The following is a 15174-nucleotide window of genomic DNA, read 5'->3' on the forward strand; positions in this document are numbered from 1 at the left end:
TAGATGTCATCAATGTGGCTGCAAATGTCAAGTTTGTAATATTGTTTGGTACTTGAAGACTATTCCTCTATGTAAATTTGATTAAAAAATCCAGAAATAGACCACATCTCATCCAGTTTAATGCCTGGAGCTTGTTATCATCTGTGCTGTCATGTGTTAATCACTCATGATTGCTTTTGCAGTGCAGATATGTAGAACATCCCAACAGTACTTCACAGAGGAATTGGTTTCACGTATTTAACTTTGATTGAAACCGATCGTCTGTCATTATGATGAATTACCTTGGTGTTTCTCAGATCTGAAAATGGTCTTAAACTAAGCTCTTACAGACATTATCGCCTTGAGTAATTCATTCGAATGCAAATGTGCATTAACCGTAATCTTCATTCCCACCATAAGGTAGCCATCGATCTAAATGCTGCAGTTTTTTTTACAACATTACTAAAATCTCTAAATGCAAGAGAGAAGTGTGTGAAAATAATAAATAACAATAAATTACAATTCCGATACTTGTTATTAATGACAATCCTACTGTTCCAAAGTTTGCCGGCCTTTGGTGTGTTTTTAGACCTACGTGATTTTCATCAAAGGTATGGCACTGTTTTGATACATTTACAGACTTTTCTGTACAGAGACCCCTGTTGAAACTAGTCTGAGTACAAAACAAAATGACAACGCAATGGCTCATTGAAGCAGGCATAGCAATATGAATTATTTTAACTTGTTTTTTTTCATATTTCATTCCCTAAACACATATGCAGTCAGCTTACAAAAAACTCAAAGTAATTTACATCATCCAGGTTGTGTGTGCATTCAGATGAATACAGTTGCTTTAAAAAATGAAAAAGCTTCAGAGACATAAACCACAGGAGAGGATTTGTTTAACTCTGTATCATGGATGAAAATAAAGTAGGTCTTTCTAACAAATGTGCTGACAACCTCTTCTTTCACCATTTATGTTATCAGCCACTGTGCAATGCTGGCCTCAAAGTCATTTCCATTTATTCTTTGTTTGTGGCTTGAGAACATAAACACGCTCAACCTAACACTCAGACGCCCATCTTCCCTTTTTGCAATTGGCTGTAACTGAGTTTGCAACAGCTAGGTGTTTAGCATTCAGCGATTGTCCAGTTTCGTGGACACAGGAGAACAATTGTCTGTTGATTATGAATCAGTCTCCAGTTCTATTGACAGTGGTGGATCTTGGTGCAAAGTGTCCAGAAGTCAGCTAGACAACAGCTGGATTCCTGTCCACATTCAAAGTTGTGTTGTTCTTTTTGTCTCGTTGTGTCTTTTGAAGTCTTTTCTGTCAGTGCTTTTAAATATTCACTACTTTAGAGCATTTGGTCCACTCAAGTCTGGCATTTCTTTGTATTCAGGTCCAAAATTGCCATTGCTAAAGGTATTGAAAGACTCACTACTCCTTTTGAACAACATTAGCATCACCCATTGCTTCCTATAAAATTTATGAATGTGAATAATACACTAAAACATGTCTCATTATTTATTCCACCCATGTAGGAAATATTTAAAAGGATAGTTCACCAAAAAACTAAAAATGTTGTCATTATTTATTCACCCTCTTTTCTACCTTCTAAAAAAAGAAGAGACAAAACAAGATACTGTTTCCAATAATAAAAATAAAGGTTCTTTGTTGGAATCTATTCTTCCACAATGAACCATAAACAACCATGGAACCTTTCCATTCTACAAAAAGTTATTTATAGTGGAAAAGAGTTCTTTAGATGTTTAAAATGTTCTTCACACTAATACAAATGCCTTTTTAAGAACTCAAAGGTTCTTTGGGAAACCAAAAATGGTTCTTCTATGGTATTGCTGCTAAAACCCCCACTTGGAACCTTATTTTTAAGAGCCTACAATGAGAGTTAATGGGGTCCAAAACAACCCTGTTGGACCCCATTGTTCCTGGACTAAGAAACACTGAGACATTTTTCAAAACAGAAGGGCATACAGGTTTGGAACAACATCAGGGTGAATAGATTTCTCAGAATTTAAATTTTTGGGTGAACTATCCCTTAAAAAATGCCAGACGAGAGTGCCACCAAAGACATATCCAAAGCCCCCTCACCGGTCCAGGCCGATGAGCAGACGACTCCTCTCCTCCTCCTTCTGGCTCTCATTTTTGAGGTCTGCAAAGACCTGGGTGAAATAGTGAGGATCCGAGTTGATCTGCAGCATCTTGGCGCTCATCATGTTGATGATGGACAGGCAGCGGTCCCAGAATGTCTCCTTGGAGGTCTCCACCAGGAACGGCTTGAGAGGGTATGAGATCTCATTGCCCATGTAAGAGTAAGACAGGTAGAGGCAGGTCAGCAGCACGGCCTGCAGCTCATGCTCCGTAGCCACTTCGGAGGAGACCACGTCACGGCAGAGCATGTAGACGAAAACTACGTTGGCCGGAGTGATGAAGCCCTGGTCCTGCCAGCCCTGCAGCAGCAGAGAACGATCCACGCTACGGAGCCACAGCACGGGGTCGGTGGGAGAAAGGTGCTTGAGTCGATAGCATCTCCGGCAGAGGAACTCTCCCAAACAGCGCAGCAGCTCGCTGGTGGAGGCTTGGACAATCACCCTCTTGGGTGTCCCGGGAACAATGTTAGAGTTGGAAAGAGGCGCCTTCTTGACCGAGGAAGCTGTGTTGTTGGAGTTTTTGGAGCCTTGGTTTGATGGACTCGACTGGTCCTGTGTAAAGGAGGAGAGATTTGCACAAGACTGCGACTTCTTGAGGTTCTCATTGTTGAGGTGAGAAACATTGTTCTGGTAGCCGGTATTAGGCTGCACCTTCTTAGACCCCTTTTTCTTGGCAGAGACAGCTACTATTCGTTTCCAAGGCAGTACATTGATGAGTGGGTGCCGTTTAAGATTCTTGTCTTTGGCGTTCTTGCTGTTCTGAACTGCCGTATAGTGGCCCACAGTGGCCGGGCCATCCTCGAACAGGGCGGCCTTCCTGTAGCTTGGTGAAAGCGATAGCACGGTTCCCATGATTCCAGGAGTGGGTTATCAGAATCTCAAGGTTAGGGGTCAGCTAAAGAAGGTGCCAAACTGGAGCCCCACTGCTTCCAGAGACTAGTTCAATCTGTGTTAGACATCCAAATTTAGGTTGGTGCTCTATTTAAAGAAGAATGGTGTCGGGATAGATGAGAGCTCTGTCACTGCAAAGCCTGTAAAACAAAAGAGCATCTATAAATACATATAATTTTGATCAAATTTGTGTTTTCCTGGCACATTTTTGATATATACATTTTAATATAATCCTTTTAATATAGAAATAATATAAATGTGTATTTTCTTTTGTTAGCATTTTAGCATTACAGACGTTTGATACTGCAGAATGCACAATGTATGCAGTATAACTGTGCAAATATAGTCTCTCTTCAGAATAAAAGATGCCTTATACTAGTACATTTTATCTTTATGATATTGATCTATTTGTTGCCTTTTTATATTTCTTGTCTTTATGTTAAATTTTAGTACATTTATCAGTTTTTTGTTCATCAACACAAATAAAGGGTTCTACCTGTAGTAGTACCCTAACCACTGTAATACTGCATGCTTGCTTGGGAATTAGGCCTTTCATTTGAATTAAAATAAACTTAAATTATTCATGCTATATCCAAGATGATTTCTCAGGTGTCATAATAATTATCTTAGGTCAAAAATGTGCATATATTATTGATATTTATGTAATCTGTGACAATAGTACCCTACTGCTTTTTTGTTTTTGTTTTTGTTTGTCGAAAACAGGCCTTATAACGGTATTATGTCGTAGATTCAACTAAGAGGCATGAATTCTTTATTCTTTGACACCCACTTACAATAATAATCAAATCATTCTTTTTCAACTGCACGATTTTCTACAATATAAACAATTGATTTATTGTGTAGATCTACCACATTTACAATATCATAATTTACACCCCACATTTATTAAAAAACATTACACAGTAAACTCAAACCCACCAATGAACATAAATAAAGACATCGCCATGATTGCAGATTTGATTGCACTGCCCTCTTGTAAATAATGATTCCACTGTATCACCGTGAATTTGCATTTAATTGGACATTTAATATTCTCATTGCTCATTCTCATTCAATGCATGTTTGTACGTGATTTAACAAACCACAAAACACACACACACACACACACACACACACACACACACAGTTACTATAATGTACATTGCTCAAAAATATCAGCCACTGTCCAAGGTTCTGAAAATGTGTAATCCTCCCTGCAACGTTTACATGAGCACGAGAGATTATTGACACTCATTTTCATCATCACGTCAACAAAATTAGAATAAATAAAGAAAGAAAGATAAATCAACAAAATAAATGTTAATCAAGCCAGCTTACAATTCCTTTCTGAATACTGTGATACCTTGAAAATATGACCAACAATCAAGCAAATATAACATCTTCAGAGAAATGCAGCTCACTTACAGGAATCTGCTCTCCTCCACGATGCTTTGGCAAAACAAGAGCCGCAGTAATGGCTGTCTGGGTTTATCCTTGATAAACTGCGCATCAAGGAGATGCAAAATCAGCCACCCCAAAGAAAAAGATTTAATACTAAGATTGTCAGGAAGCCTAGATTCCAATAAAATAATAGGGTTTTAATCTAACAAAACAATCGCCACGTCTTCTCGGAGGTCTCTGTAGGCGCTCCAGTGGTCTGGGGATGCTGGATGTCTCCTTTGGTTGGTGATGCTGAGAACTGTGAAGCTGTGCTATTGGTCCACACCAGCAGATACGGGATTTAGGTTGATATTCAGAGCCGCGCGCACTGTGCACTACTATCAGAAAACCTGTGCTAGAGCGCCTCCCGGTGTCTGTGTCCTTAATTCGGGATGTTGCTCCACGGCCCCGCCTTTGCGCACTTGGCAATCACAACAAACTTTTAGACTTGAAGGTAATTTAAGTTAAAGTAAAAAATTAACAGAATAAAGAGATAAATAATATGTAGGCTATTTATAATTATATGCATTTAAATACACTAGTAGCTATAGCCTGCATTGTTTTAATGTAATATTTATTTAAATGTAATGTATATTATAAAAAAAAAACTATTAATTAAGTTTATATATAATTGTCTCTTATAACATTGTTGCTAAGGACTGAGGCTAACGTTTCAAATAATTGATACCCAGGTTTATTCATAGTATGGGCAGACTATTTGGCATTTCCTTCTGAATTTGATCGCTATTTTTTATTTTTGTTTCACCATGTAGAAAACTCACCATAAGAAATGTGTATAGGTTTAGCACATATTTATATGATGAACTTATGTTTATAACACTTATATTATAAACTATCTATTAACCCATTTAATCCCAAAAATCCAAATGTGTCATTAGTAACACTTTGAAATAATCAATAATAATAATAATAATACTATTTTTATTTTTATTGATTGATTTGTTTTTATTGGAAAAGTGTGTGAAAATTTGTGTTTTATGGTTGGTCACAATTTTGATCGGTGGGATAATGTGTATACTGAATTAACACATTTCTGCAGTCATCAGAATTCTTATATATCTCAGCCCAATTATTAACACATTTTAAACTCTGTTTCATCACATTCTGGGTTACTATTATAAATAAAAACCCTTATACAACACTGATATATTACATATTTAAAAATTGTTACTTTATTGTTACATATATCATAACATTGTTATATTAGTGCAACTAGTATTAAAACATCAATATTATATTCATATTATATTATATTTGTAACATTTGAACTCTTAATTTAGTGCAATATTCAGTGTAACTTTGTCATTGCAACATTTTAGAGCGACCTTCACCAACAACTGCAACTGGATGTGTATACTGTACATAAATGCACTGTATTATCCCAGCAGTCACTATTGTTGCCATCAACATGTTTACTCATTCTGTGACCACACTCAACAAAACTGAACAATTGTGAATTCATATATTACTATTAGACACCTTAAAGATAATGTGTACCAAAAATCTTTGTCATATCTTTATGATAACATACTTTAGTAAACTTTTGTTTTGGAGCTTTGGTGCAGCCATCATCTTCTCATGGTGCAAACAAGAAATAAACTGCCCTGCTTATGTGACAATTTGCACTAACCATGTGAGACTGCACATATTTAACCAAGACCCTTTCTTGTTTCCGTATTTGCAGGAAATGCACTAAAACACCAGCCAGAAACATTTTTAGAGCTTTATAAATGAAAACCTTCATTTATAGGGATTCAGGGATTAAATGGGTTAACTTTACTAGCGGAATGGTCATAACTGAGAGAAAGCTTGAGGAATGTTAGCCAAAGTTTCTTGTAAACGTTCCTTGTTATCTGGGTATGTGTTTTCATTTATCAAAAAGCAGAATGGTCAATGGCATAGAAGTACAATCGTACACTAGGCTGCCTTATTTATAACAGCATTTTACAGGATATTTCAGCATCGGGGTCTCTGTCATCACCTCATCACCTACTGACCATAACAAAAAAAATAAAATAAAAATCTGAACAAATTCTAAGTAGGCCTAGCATGGTTATAACCTTAACAACAACAACAATAATAATTGTATTCGTGTAGCTGTCGCTTTTATCCACAGTGACTTGCATATGAGAATAGTAATACAATGTTTTAGAAAGAAATGTTTTAGTTACTCAATCGTGCACTAGAACAGTAAATGCAAAAAAGACTACAAAACCCAAACTGCCTCCGCACGCACGCACGCACGTATTAACGCACTTCCGGTTGGGCTCGCAAGTGCTTGTGGGCAGTGAGATTTTTGAATAGGGAAGATGGCAGCCGCGGCAGTGGTGGAGTTTCAGAGAGCTCAGTCTCTCATCAGCACAGACAGAAACGCTTCTATTGACATTTTACATTCAATAGGTAAAACTGTTTTCAAATCCTTCGGTAGAACTTTACTTTTCACTCAGCATAGCTACTTTAGTGCTTCAGTATTAGTAGGACTCGGGAGCCCTGAGCCGGTGCTGACTCACTGTACTGTGTGCGCGCGCGTCTCAAAACCTAGTAAGCTGCCTCCGTAGGCAGCATTTTTGGACCTTAGGGCCGCGTTCGAAAGTTCGAAGCTTCTTATGCGTGCTCGAACATTTGAATCGGACGTTCGAACGCACCTCCGATTCTCTAAAAACTGTCTAGGTAGGCAGCTCACTACGTTTTGAGACACAACCTGTGTGTGTGGATAGTTAGCCTGCAATATTAGCCACCCTTCCAGGCCAAGGCGCATTTTATATAGTTAGGAATTATTTTAATTTTGTATTAATTATAGCTCATAATTGACATTTTATTTTGTGATTGGCCTGTTTTGACAATCTTAACTTGATTGACGTGTTTCATACCAACCTTAAAGTAAGCTTTGACATTTCTGTTGTTGCTGTCGTGACATTGGCTAAGATTTCTTTCTTTCTCTATTTGGCTGCTGAAATCATAATTATTTTGTATTAAATAAACTGGCTTGCTACTTGGGGCATAACACGCAGTCTTAGATTAAATAGTTTGGTAGAGTTAAAGCTGGTGTTTTTTTGACTAATTGATTTGATTATTTGCCATTTTCTGTCTAATTTTTGTCGTCTCCAATACCATATGAGCCTGATTGTTTTTTCTTCTTTTTCCTATGACTAACACGATGACAAGTTGGTTTCAAATTAGATTAAACAAGATAATTATGCATAGGACTTGGTCATTATTATGTTAAGTTATTCTTAAAGGTGAAGTGTATTTTTTTTCTTAGAATTTTAAGTATTTAACCCAGTTTAATACGCAGAGACGGGTATAAACAAGCAATTGGTAGGTTGATGTTCCCGAAAAGCCTAAACACTGTGTCGTTATCAAAACATTACTGTTATTTGGGCTTGCTACTTGGGGCATAACACGCAGTCTTAGATTAAATAGTTTGGTAGAGTTAAAGCTGGTGTTTTTTTGACTAATTGATTTGATTATTTGCCATTTTCTGTCTAATTTTTGTCGTCTCCAATATCATATCAGCCTGATTATTTTTTCTTCTTTTTCCTATGACTAACACCATGACAAGTTGGTTTCAAATTAGATTAAACAAGATAATTATGCATAGGACTTGGTCATTATTATGTTAAGTTATTCTTAAAGGTGAAGTGTATTTTTTTTCTTAGAATTTTAAGTATTTAACCCAGTTTAATACGCAGAGACGGGTATAAGCAAGCAATTGGTAGGTTGATGTTCCCGAAAAGCCTAAACACTGTGTCGTTATCAAAACATTACTGTTATTTTGAGCACCCTGTCAAGCCCAACACAATGGCTGAGCCAATGGCAGTAGTTTGGGGGCGGGATTGTGTTGTTCTACCAATGGCTGATGGGGGGAGCGTTTAGGGAAAGTTGAGTGTTCTGTTGAAAGTCATTATAAGAGTCAGCAGAAATGACACACTTTATTTATAAAGGTATTTCATTAATTCAGGCATTCATTAATTATCTTTTAATAAATATTAAAATCGTTTACACTCATGAAATTAACTTTTATAAATAGTTTTTTTTTGTCTTGTTTCATGGATGTGCTTCTTACAAATGTGTTTAAAGTTTACGTCAGTTATACAAATGGTCATTTACCTAACACATTTGATGTATTTATGTAATTAAAATGTTTGTATTTTATTAATTTTATTAATCATTTTAATTCTAACATCTGCATATATTATATTAAATGATCAAATATAATTTCTGGTATTTTCAGTGAGACGAGATGTCCAGGATGATGATGAAGAGGCGGTTCGCATCAAGGAGCAGAGCATCCTGGAGTTGGGCACTCTCCTGGCTAAGACGGGACAAGCTGCAGGTTGGAATCAACGTTCTGGGGAGGGATGCTGTTCCTGCTATAGAATTGTTTTACTCTGTTGTGACACATCATCATTATCTTTGCATGTTACTTTAGAGCTTGGTGGCCTGTTGAAATTTGTAAGGCCTTTCCTGATATCCATAAGCAAGGCAAAGGCAGCACGGTTGGTGCGCTCGCTCCTGGATCTATTTCTGGACATGGAGGCCGCAACAGGCCAAGAGGTAGAGCTGTGCCTGGAATGCATCGAATGGGCAAAAGCTGAGAAAAGAACCTTCCTCAGACAAGCCCTAGAGGTAAACAAAATTTGCATAAACAACTTTAAGTCAGCCAGTAATTAATCATGGGCCAGTAATGAATATAAAATGTAAAATATAAATATAATATAAAATGGTTAGTTCCAATGCTAAAATCAGAGTGGATACTTTGATGAATAAAAATGTTTAAAAGAACATTTATTTGAATATGAAGTAATAATATTGCTATCATGACATTTAAAAAATATAAATAGTATAATAAACAACTAAATTAATTAATTAAATTAAAGGGTTAGTTCTCCCAAAAATGAAAATTCTGTCATTAATTATTCGTCTCCTCCGCATCACCCTGGAGTGCCATTTTGGAGAGTATCCGCTGGACGTAAACGGTGTATGCTGTTCTGTGTCAGCTGCGTCATGCCGGATCTGTTACCTACGTTGTTGTGATTTGATCTGAACGAAAACAGCGTATCCGTGTGACGCAACATTTCAGTTGTATTGCTGTCTATGCAGGGTCAGACAGCTGTCAGATTCCATCAAAAAATATCTTAATTTGTGTTCCGAAGATGACCGAAGGTCTTACGGGTTTGAAACGACATGAGGGTAATTAATGACAGAATTTAAATTTTTGGGTGAGCTATCCCTTTAACTAGCAGTAGACAACAATTTATCATTATTCCTTCTCTTTTTTTCGTCAGGCTCGACTCATTTCACTCTACTTTGACACAATGAGATATCAGGAAGCCCTTCAGCTGGGTAAGAATAATGTAGAAAAATAAATGTATGTGTGTGTGTGTGTGTATATATATATATATATATATAGTGGGATAAACATCTGAGCCAAATAAGAAATTCTGAAATCCATGTTTATTCAATCAATGTTCTTTTTTTTTTGACTTTTTGCTCAGGATATGATTTGCAATAAACTGAAATTTTAATTAGAAAATTGCAAAATATAAGCATCCTCACTAGTACTACTGATGTGCTTGAAACTTTAAGATTATTTAAGATTATAATCTCTGTTCTTTCTCTTTAGGTTCCCAGTTGCTACAGGAGCTGAAGAAGATGGATGATAAAGCTCTGCTGGTGGAGGTTCAGCTGCTGGAGAGTAAAACCTACCACGCTCTCAGCAACCTTCCCAAAGCCAGGGCTGCCCTCACCTCGGCCAGGACCACCGCCAATGCCATTTACTGTCCCCCAAAGCTCCAGGCAGCTCTTGATATGCAGTCAGGCAAGTCTCACTTCTCAGTTTAATGATCTGCAAGTGCATTTAAGATTGGAAGTGTGTTTCTTATTGGTATGTGACTGTTTCACCCTTTTACTCCAGGTATCATCCATGCAGCTGGGGAAAAAGATTGGAAAACTGCCTACTCTTACTTCTTTGAGGCTTTTGAGGGCTACGACTCCATCAACAGCCCCAGGGCAGTCACTGCACTGAAATACATGCTTCTTTGCAAGATCATGCTCAGTTTGTAAGTGAGATAACCGCTTGCAGTTGATCCCTATTTGTGTGTGGGAGGATAATACAACAGTCATTGTGTTAGCTGTTATGTAACACTGCCTTACTAAGTAATATTTAAGCTCTCATTTCTTCAGTGCAATTACACTTAATTGACATCTGTAGCTAAAGCCCCCCAAAAAAGTGTAGCATGTATTAAAATCACAGATTATACACTACTGTTCAAAAGTTTGGGGTTGGTAAATTTTTTTTATATTTATTTTTTATTTGAAAGAAGTCTCTTATTCTCTTCAAAGCGGTGTTTATTTAATTAAATATACAGTAAAAGAACAGTAATATTGTGAAATATTATTTCAATAAAAAAATGGTTTTCTTTGTTAGTATATTTTAAATTTAAAGTTATTTATTCCTGTGATGGCAAATCTGAAATTTCAGCAGCCATTACTCCAGTCTTCAGTGTTACATGATCCATTCTAATATGCTGATTTGGTGCTTAAGAAACATTTATTCTTATCAGTGTTGAAAACAGTTGCTGCCTAATATTTTTGTGGAAACAGTAATAAATTTTGTTCAGCATTGTTCAATGAATATAACTTTCGCAAGAACTATTGAAAATAGAAATTATTTGTAACATTATAAATGTCTTTATTGTCACTTTTGATCAATACAATGCATCCCTAGTGAATAAAAGTATTAATTTCTTTTCTTCCAGGCCAGAGGAGGTACAGGCCTTGATCAGTGGCAAACTGGCTCTGCGATATGCAGGGCGACAGGTAAGCTCATTAAAATTCCAGTGTCTTTTTATAGATGAAATCACCGCTTACAAACAAATGCTCTGCATCGACACTTCATGGTTCTTCGTGTGCCATGCTTTTATGTTTGCTTTTAACAACCTGCTATGCATTTGACTTTTTTTTTTTTCTGAGCAAGTACTCATTTATAGTTGTGCCCTGTAATTTTTTCTCCAAAAGACAGATGCACTGAGATGTATAGCACAAGCCAGCAAGAACAGATCATTAGCAGATTTTGAAAAGGTGAGATTTTGACTGTCTGTAATATATTTGTAACTGAATTCTTTGATGTCATGCTCAGCTTTCTGCTTGCTCTTTCACACATGAAGGCCCTGACAGAGTACACTAAAGAGCTGAGGGATGACCCCATCATCAACACACATTTGGCCAAGCTTTATGACAATTTGCTGGAACAGAACCTCATTCGGGTCATTGAGCCTTTTTCCAGAGTACAGGTAGTGTGTGCATAGATATTTTCATCCTAAAGTGTGTCATTTATTTTTGTTTTTTTGTGAATGTATTTTTTTTGAAGATATATGACTTAATTTACAAAGAACCAAAGCCTACAACCTTTTTATGCCCTTTCTCCCCCCTCTTTTTTCTATTTTCAAGATAACACACATAGCAGGTCTCATCAAACTCTCAAAGGTACGAACTGTTCTCTTCTGTTCAAAAGCTTTTGACTCTCATTCAGAGTTTCCACTTATTATACACTCACAGTGCACAGTACTACCAAAAAAACCCGCAAGATCTTTGTTCATCTTTGGAACACTGTAGCTTTCTGACCCTGCATAGACAGCAAGAGAACTAACATGTTCGAGGCCCAGAAATGTAGTAAGGACATTGTTAAAATAGTCCATGTGACAACAGTGGTTCATCTGTCATTTTATGAAGCTACGAGAATACTTTTGTGCACAAAGAAAACAAAAATAACGACTTGATTCAACAATTTCTTCTCTTCTGGCTCAGTCTTTGACGCACGTTTTTGAGAGTACCACGATGCATGTGGTGCGGCTGTCGCAGGAGCCGGCATTCTGACGTAGAATGTTCATCGTCTGTATATTCTGGTTCGAATAAGTAAGGCTGGGCAAAACATTTCAAGTCATCCTCTCAGTCGAAATCTTCAGACATCAAGGCGCAGTGCATCTGGGCTTTACGTTAGAACGCCGGCTCCTGCGTTCATAAAATTAAGGTTGAATCACTGATGTCACATGGACTATTTTAATTTTGTCCTTACTATGTTTCTGGGCCTTGAACGTGGTAGTTGCATTGCTGTGTATGCAGGGTCAGAAAACTCTCGGATTTCATAAAAAATATCTTAATTTGGGTTCCGGAGATGAACGAAGGTCTTAAGGGTTTGGAACGGCATGAAGGTGAGTAATTAATTAAATAATTGTATTTCTTGGGTGAACTATCCCTTTAAGGTAATATTTACTTACTTGAAACAGAGTAGAGACTTAGACATGGAAACAGTATTATTGGATGGTCGATATGCAGGGCCGGACTGGTACGCAATTTCATTATAGAAATTATTACCTTTATTTAGCAAGGATGCTTTAAATTGATCAAAAGTGACTATAAAGACATTTATAATGTTACAAAAGATTTATATTTCAGATAAATGCTGTTCTTCTGAAATAAACCTGAAAAAGAATCTAATCTGTTTTCAACATAATGATAATAATAAAATGTTTTTTGAGCAGCAAATCAGCATATTAAAATGATTTCTGAAGGATCATGTGACACTGAAGACTGGAGTAATGATGCTGAAAATTCAGCTTTGATCACAGGAATAAATGACATTTTAATAAAAAGATTTCACAATATTACTGTCACAATATTACTATTAATATTACAAAATAGGGCTAAATAAATGAGGGCTTGGTGAGCAGAAGAGACTTCTTTAAAATACATTAAAAATCTTGCTGATCAAAACCTTTTGACTGGTAGTGTATTAAAACACAATTTCTAAAGTGCCTAAATGTCAAAATTAGTACAATATATTTGTTGAAAAAGTCTAATACACTATTGAATTATTAGGCTGTGAGACTGTTACTCATATTATTTTTGTGTTGCGGTCTCATGCTCCCAGTACAATAAATCCATGTGAATATCTGTCTCTGCTAAATTTTTTAAATAAACTTTACAATCGATACTGATGTCCTTTAGCACAGTATTTCGATATGTCATGACTTAACAAGTGAATAGTTTATAGCTGTAATGTTTTAAAAACTGATATTAGCTTTAATCATAATGACACAGCCCTCAATGTCACCACAAAAAACAACAAAATGATAAGCTATGATCGTGGTTCCCAAACTGGGGGGTTGAGCGATAGTGTACAGTCAGCAGATTATTTTGCAAAAGAATCCTCTGCAGGGGGATAAAGACTACACTGCGTAATTTTCCCGCTTATCATGCGGGAACGCAATTAATTGAACGCAAAATATTAATTTGACATTTTAATAACCTTAATATGACTCGCAGTACCTGCTTGAGCGCTCATTTATCATTTGTAGCAGTTGTGCTTGTATCAATAACAGACCACTAGATGGCATGATCGAAGAATCGGAGTTGTAAATATTGAAAATATTTTTCTCTACAAAAGGGGGGCCCAGGGGCGGACTGGCCATCTGGACGTTCTGGAGAATTCCAGAACGGCCGTCGGCCTGCTGGTTCATCATCAAAGAAAAAGTGTCAGATTAAGTGATGTTGACGGCCGACAAAAGGGGGTGCTAATGCAATTTATTTTTGCTTATAAGAAACTGAAACTGACGCGAAGGAGGGTGGGCTCGTGATGGCAAGCAAAAAAAATGTGAAGATAAAGGCAGTTGGGAGGAGCTAAAAGAAAAAAAAACGAACAGTTACCTTTACTCGCCTCTCTCACTATAGAGCATGTGGCCTGTAGCACTATAGTAAAGTCCCAGGACACCCCTAGTCCGAGCGTCCACTGCTATTTATTACTCTGCATTGATAAAGAGACCGGAGCGATTCTAAGACGGGTTACATTTGAGAGATATTGAGTTAGAAAATAGAGTAATAGAAGTAGCCTCTGAGGTGATTAGTCTGATTAACATGACACACAGAGACACACACATATGAATAATCAAATTGAAGAAATCTGTTATTGCAGGTTTCTAGACTCTAGGTTTATGTTTATCATTGTCATATTATACATTTTGCATTCTGCTCTTTTTATGTAGATTTCAAGTATTTTAGTTCATACAATAATGCATTTATTTCAGTCCCCTGCTGAAAAAAACAAAACAAAAAACAATCGTAATGTAATCGTCCCTAATGGTTTCTACTGGTAATTGGTCGCCTTCTATTGGTGGCTTTTGTTAAAACCGCTAAATCCTAATGAAATATGTCCCAAAACACACTACAGAAAACCCTTATTTAATGGTTTTAATGTTTAAAAGTTGATGGTTTAGAAAATCCAGGGCCGTTTTTTACTCCCAGTCCGTCCCTGGGGGGGCCCGGCAGAAAAAGTTTGGGAACCACTGAGCTATGAAATAAACAATGACTTTATTACCATGTATACATGATCACTAAAATGGACATCTCTTTCCTTTATTTGTTGTGGCCCACAGGGTGATGTTGAGAGGAAACTGTCACAAATGATCCTGGACAAAAAGTTTCATGGTTTGTAATGGTTTTTCTTTTCTTTTTAAATTATAAAATATAATGACAATTTTATATATATATATACACTGTATATGTATATATATATATATATATATATATATTGGGGGAAAAAAGTATTTAGTCAGCCACCAATTGTGCAAGTTCTCCCACTTAAAAAGATGAGAGAGGCCTGTAATTTTCATCATA

At 36.6% G+C, this 15174-nt stretch overlaps 2 protein-coding genes across 2 annotated transcripts in view; one reads left to right on the forward strand and one right to left on the reverse strand.

The window, feature by feature from the left end:
- Positions 1 to 1977: 1977 nt before the first annotated feature.
- LOC107568950 (cyclin-dependent kinase 5 activator 1-like) lies at positions 1978 to 4750 on the reverse strand. The gene is made up of 2 exons (XM_016254950.1): positions 4465 to 4750; positions 1978 to 3179 (listed from the first exon to the last, which is right to left on the reverse strand). The coding sequence occupies exon 2, from the start codon at positions 2998 to 3000 to the stop codon at positions 2086 to 2088; it is 915 nt and encodes a 304-aa protein (XP_016110436.1). The 5' UTR covers positions 3001 to 3179; positions 4465 to 4750; the 3' UTR covers positions 1978 to 2085.
- Positions 4751 to 6756: 2006 nt separating this feature from the next.
- Positions 6757 to 15174, forward strand: part of psmd11b (proteasome 26S subunit, non-ATPase 11b) — an 11462-nt gene continuing 3044 nt past the window's right edge. Inside the window, exons 1-11 of the mRNA XM_016254948.1 lie at positions 6757 to 6900; positions 8735 to 8836; positions 8933 to 9129; positions 9789 to 9846; positions 10127 to 10321; positions 10418 to 10562; positions 11262 to 11322; positions 11521 to 11583; positions 11670 to 11795; positions 11953 to 11988; positions 14934 to 14985. Of these exons, the coding sequence (XP_016110434.1) occupies positions 6810 to 6900; positions 8735 to 8836; positions 8933 to 9129; positions 9789 to 9846; positions 10127 to 10321; positions 10418 to 10562; positions 11262 to 11322; positions 11521 to 11583; positions 11670 to 11795; positions 11953 to 11988; positions 14934 to 14985 (1126 nt within the window). The 5' untranslated portion in view covers positions 6757 to 6809. The remainder of the gene's footprint in view (positions 6901 to 8734; positions 8837 to 8932; positions 9130 to 9788; positions 9847 to 10126; positions 10322 to 10417; positions 10563 to 11261; positions 11323 to 11520; positions 11584 to 11669; positions 11796 to 11952; positions 11989 to 14933; positions 14986 to 15174) is intronic.

Source organism: Sinocyclocheilus grahami, unplaced genomic scaffold (genome assembly GCF_001515645.1).
Source record: "Sinocyclocheilus grahami isolate Dianchi unplaced genomic scaffold, SAMN03320097.WGS_v1.1 scaffold1295.1, whole genome shotgun sequence".
Taxonomy (NCBI): domain Eukaryota; kingdom Metazoa; phylum Chordata; class Actinopteri; order Cypriniformes; family Cyprinidae; genus Sinocyclocheilus; species Sinocyclocheilus grahami.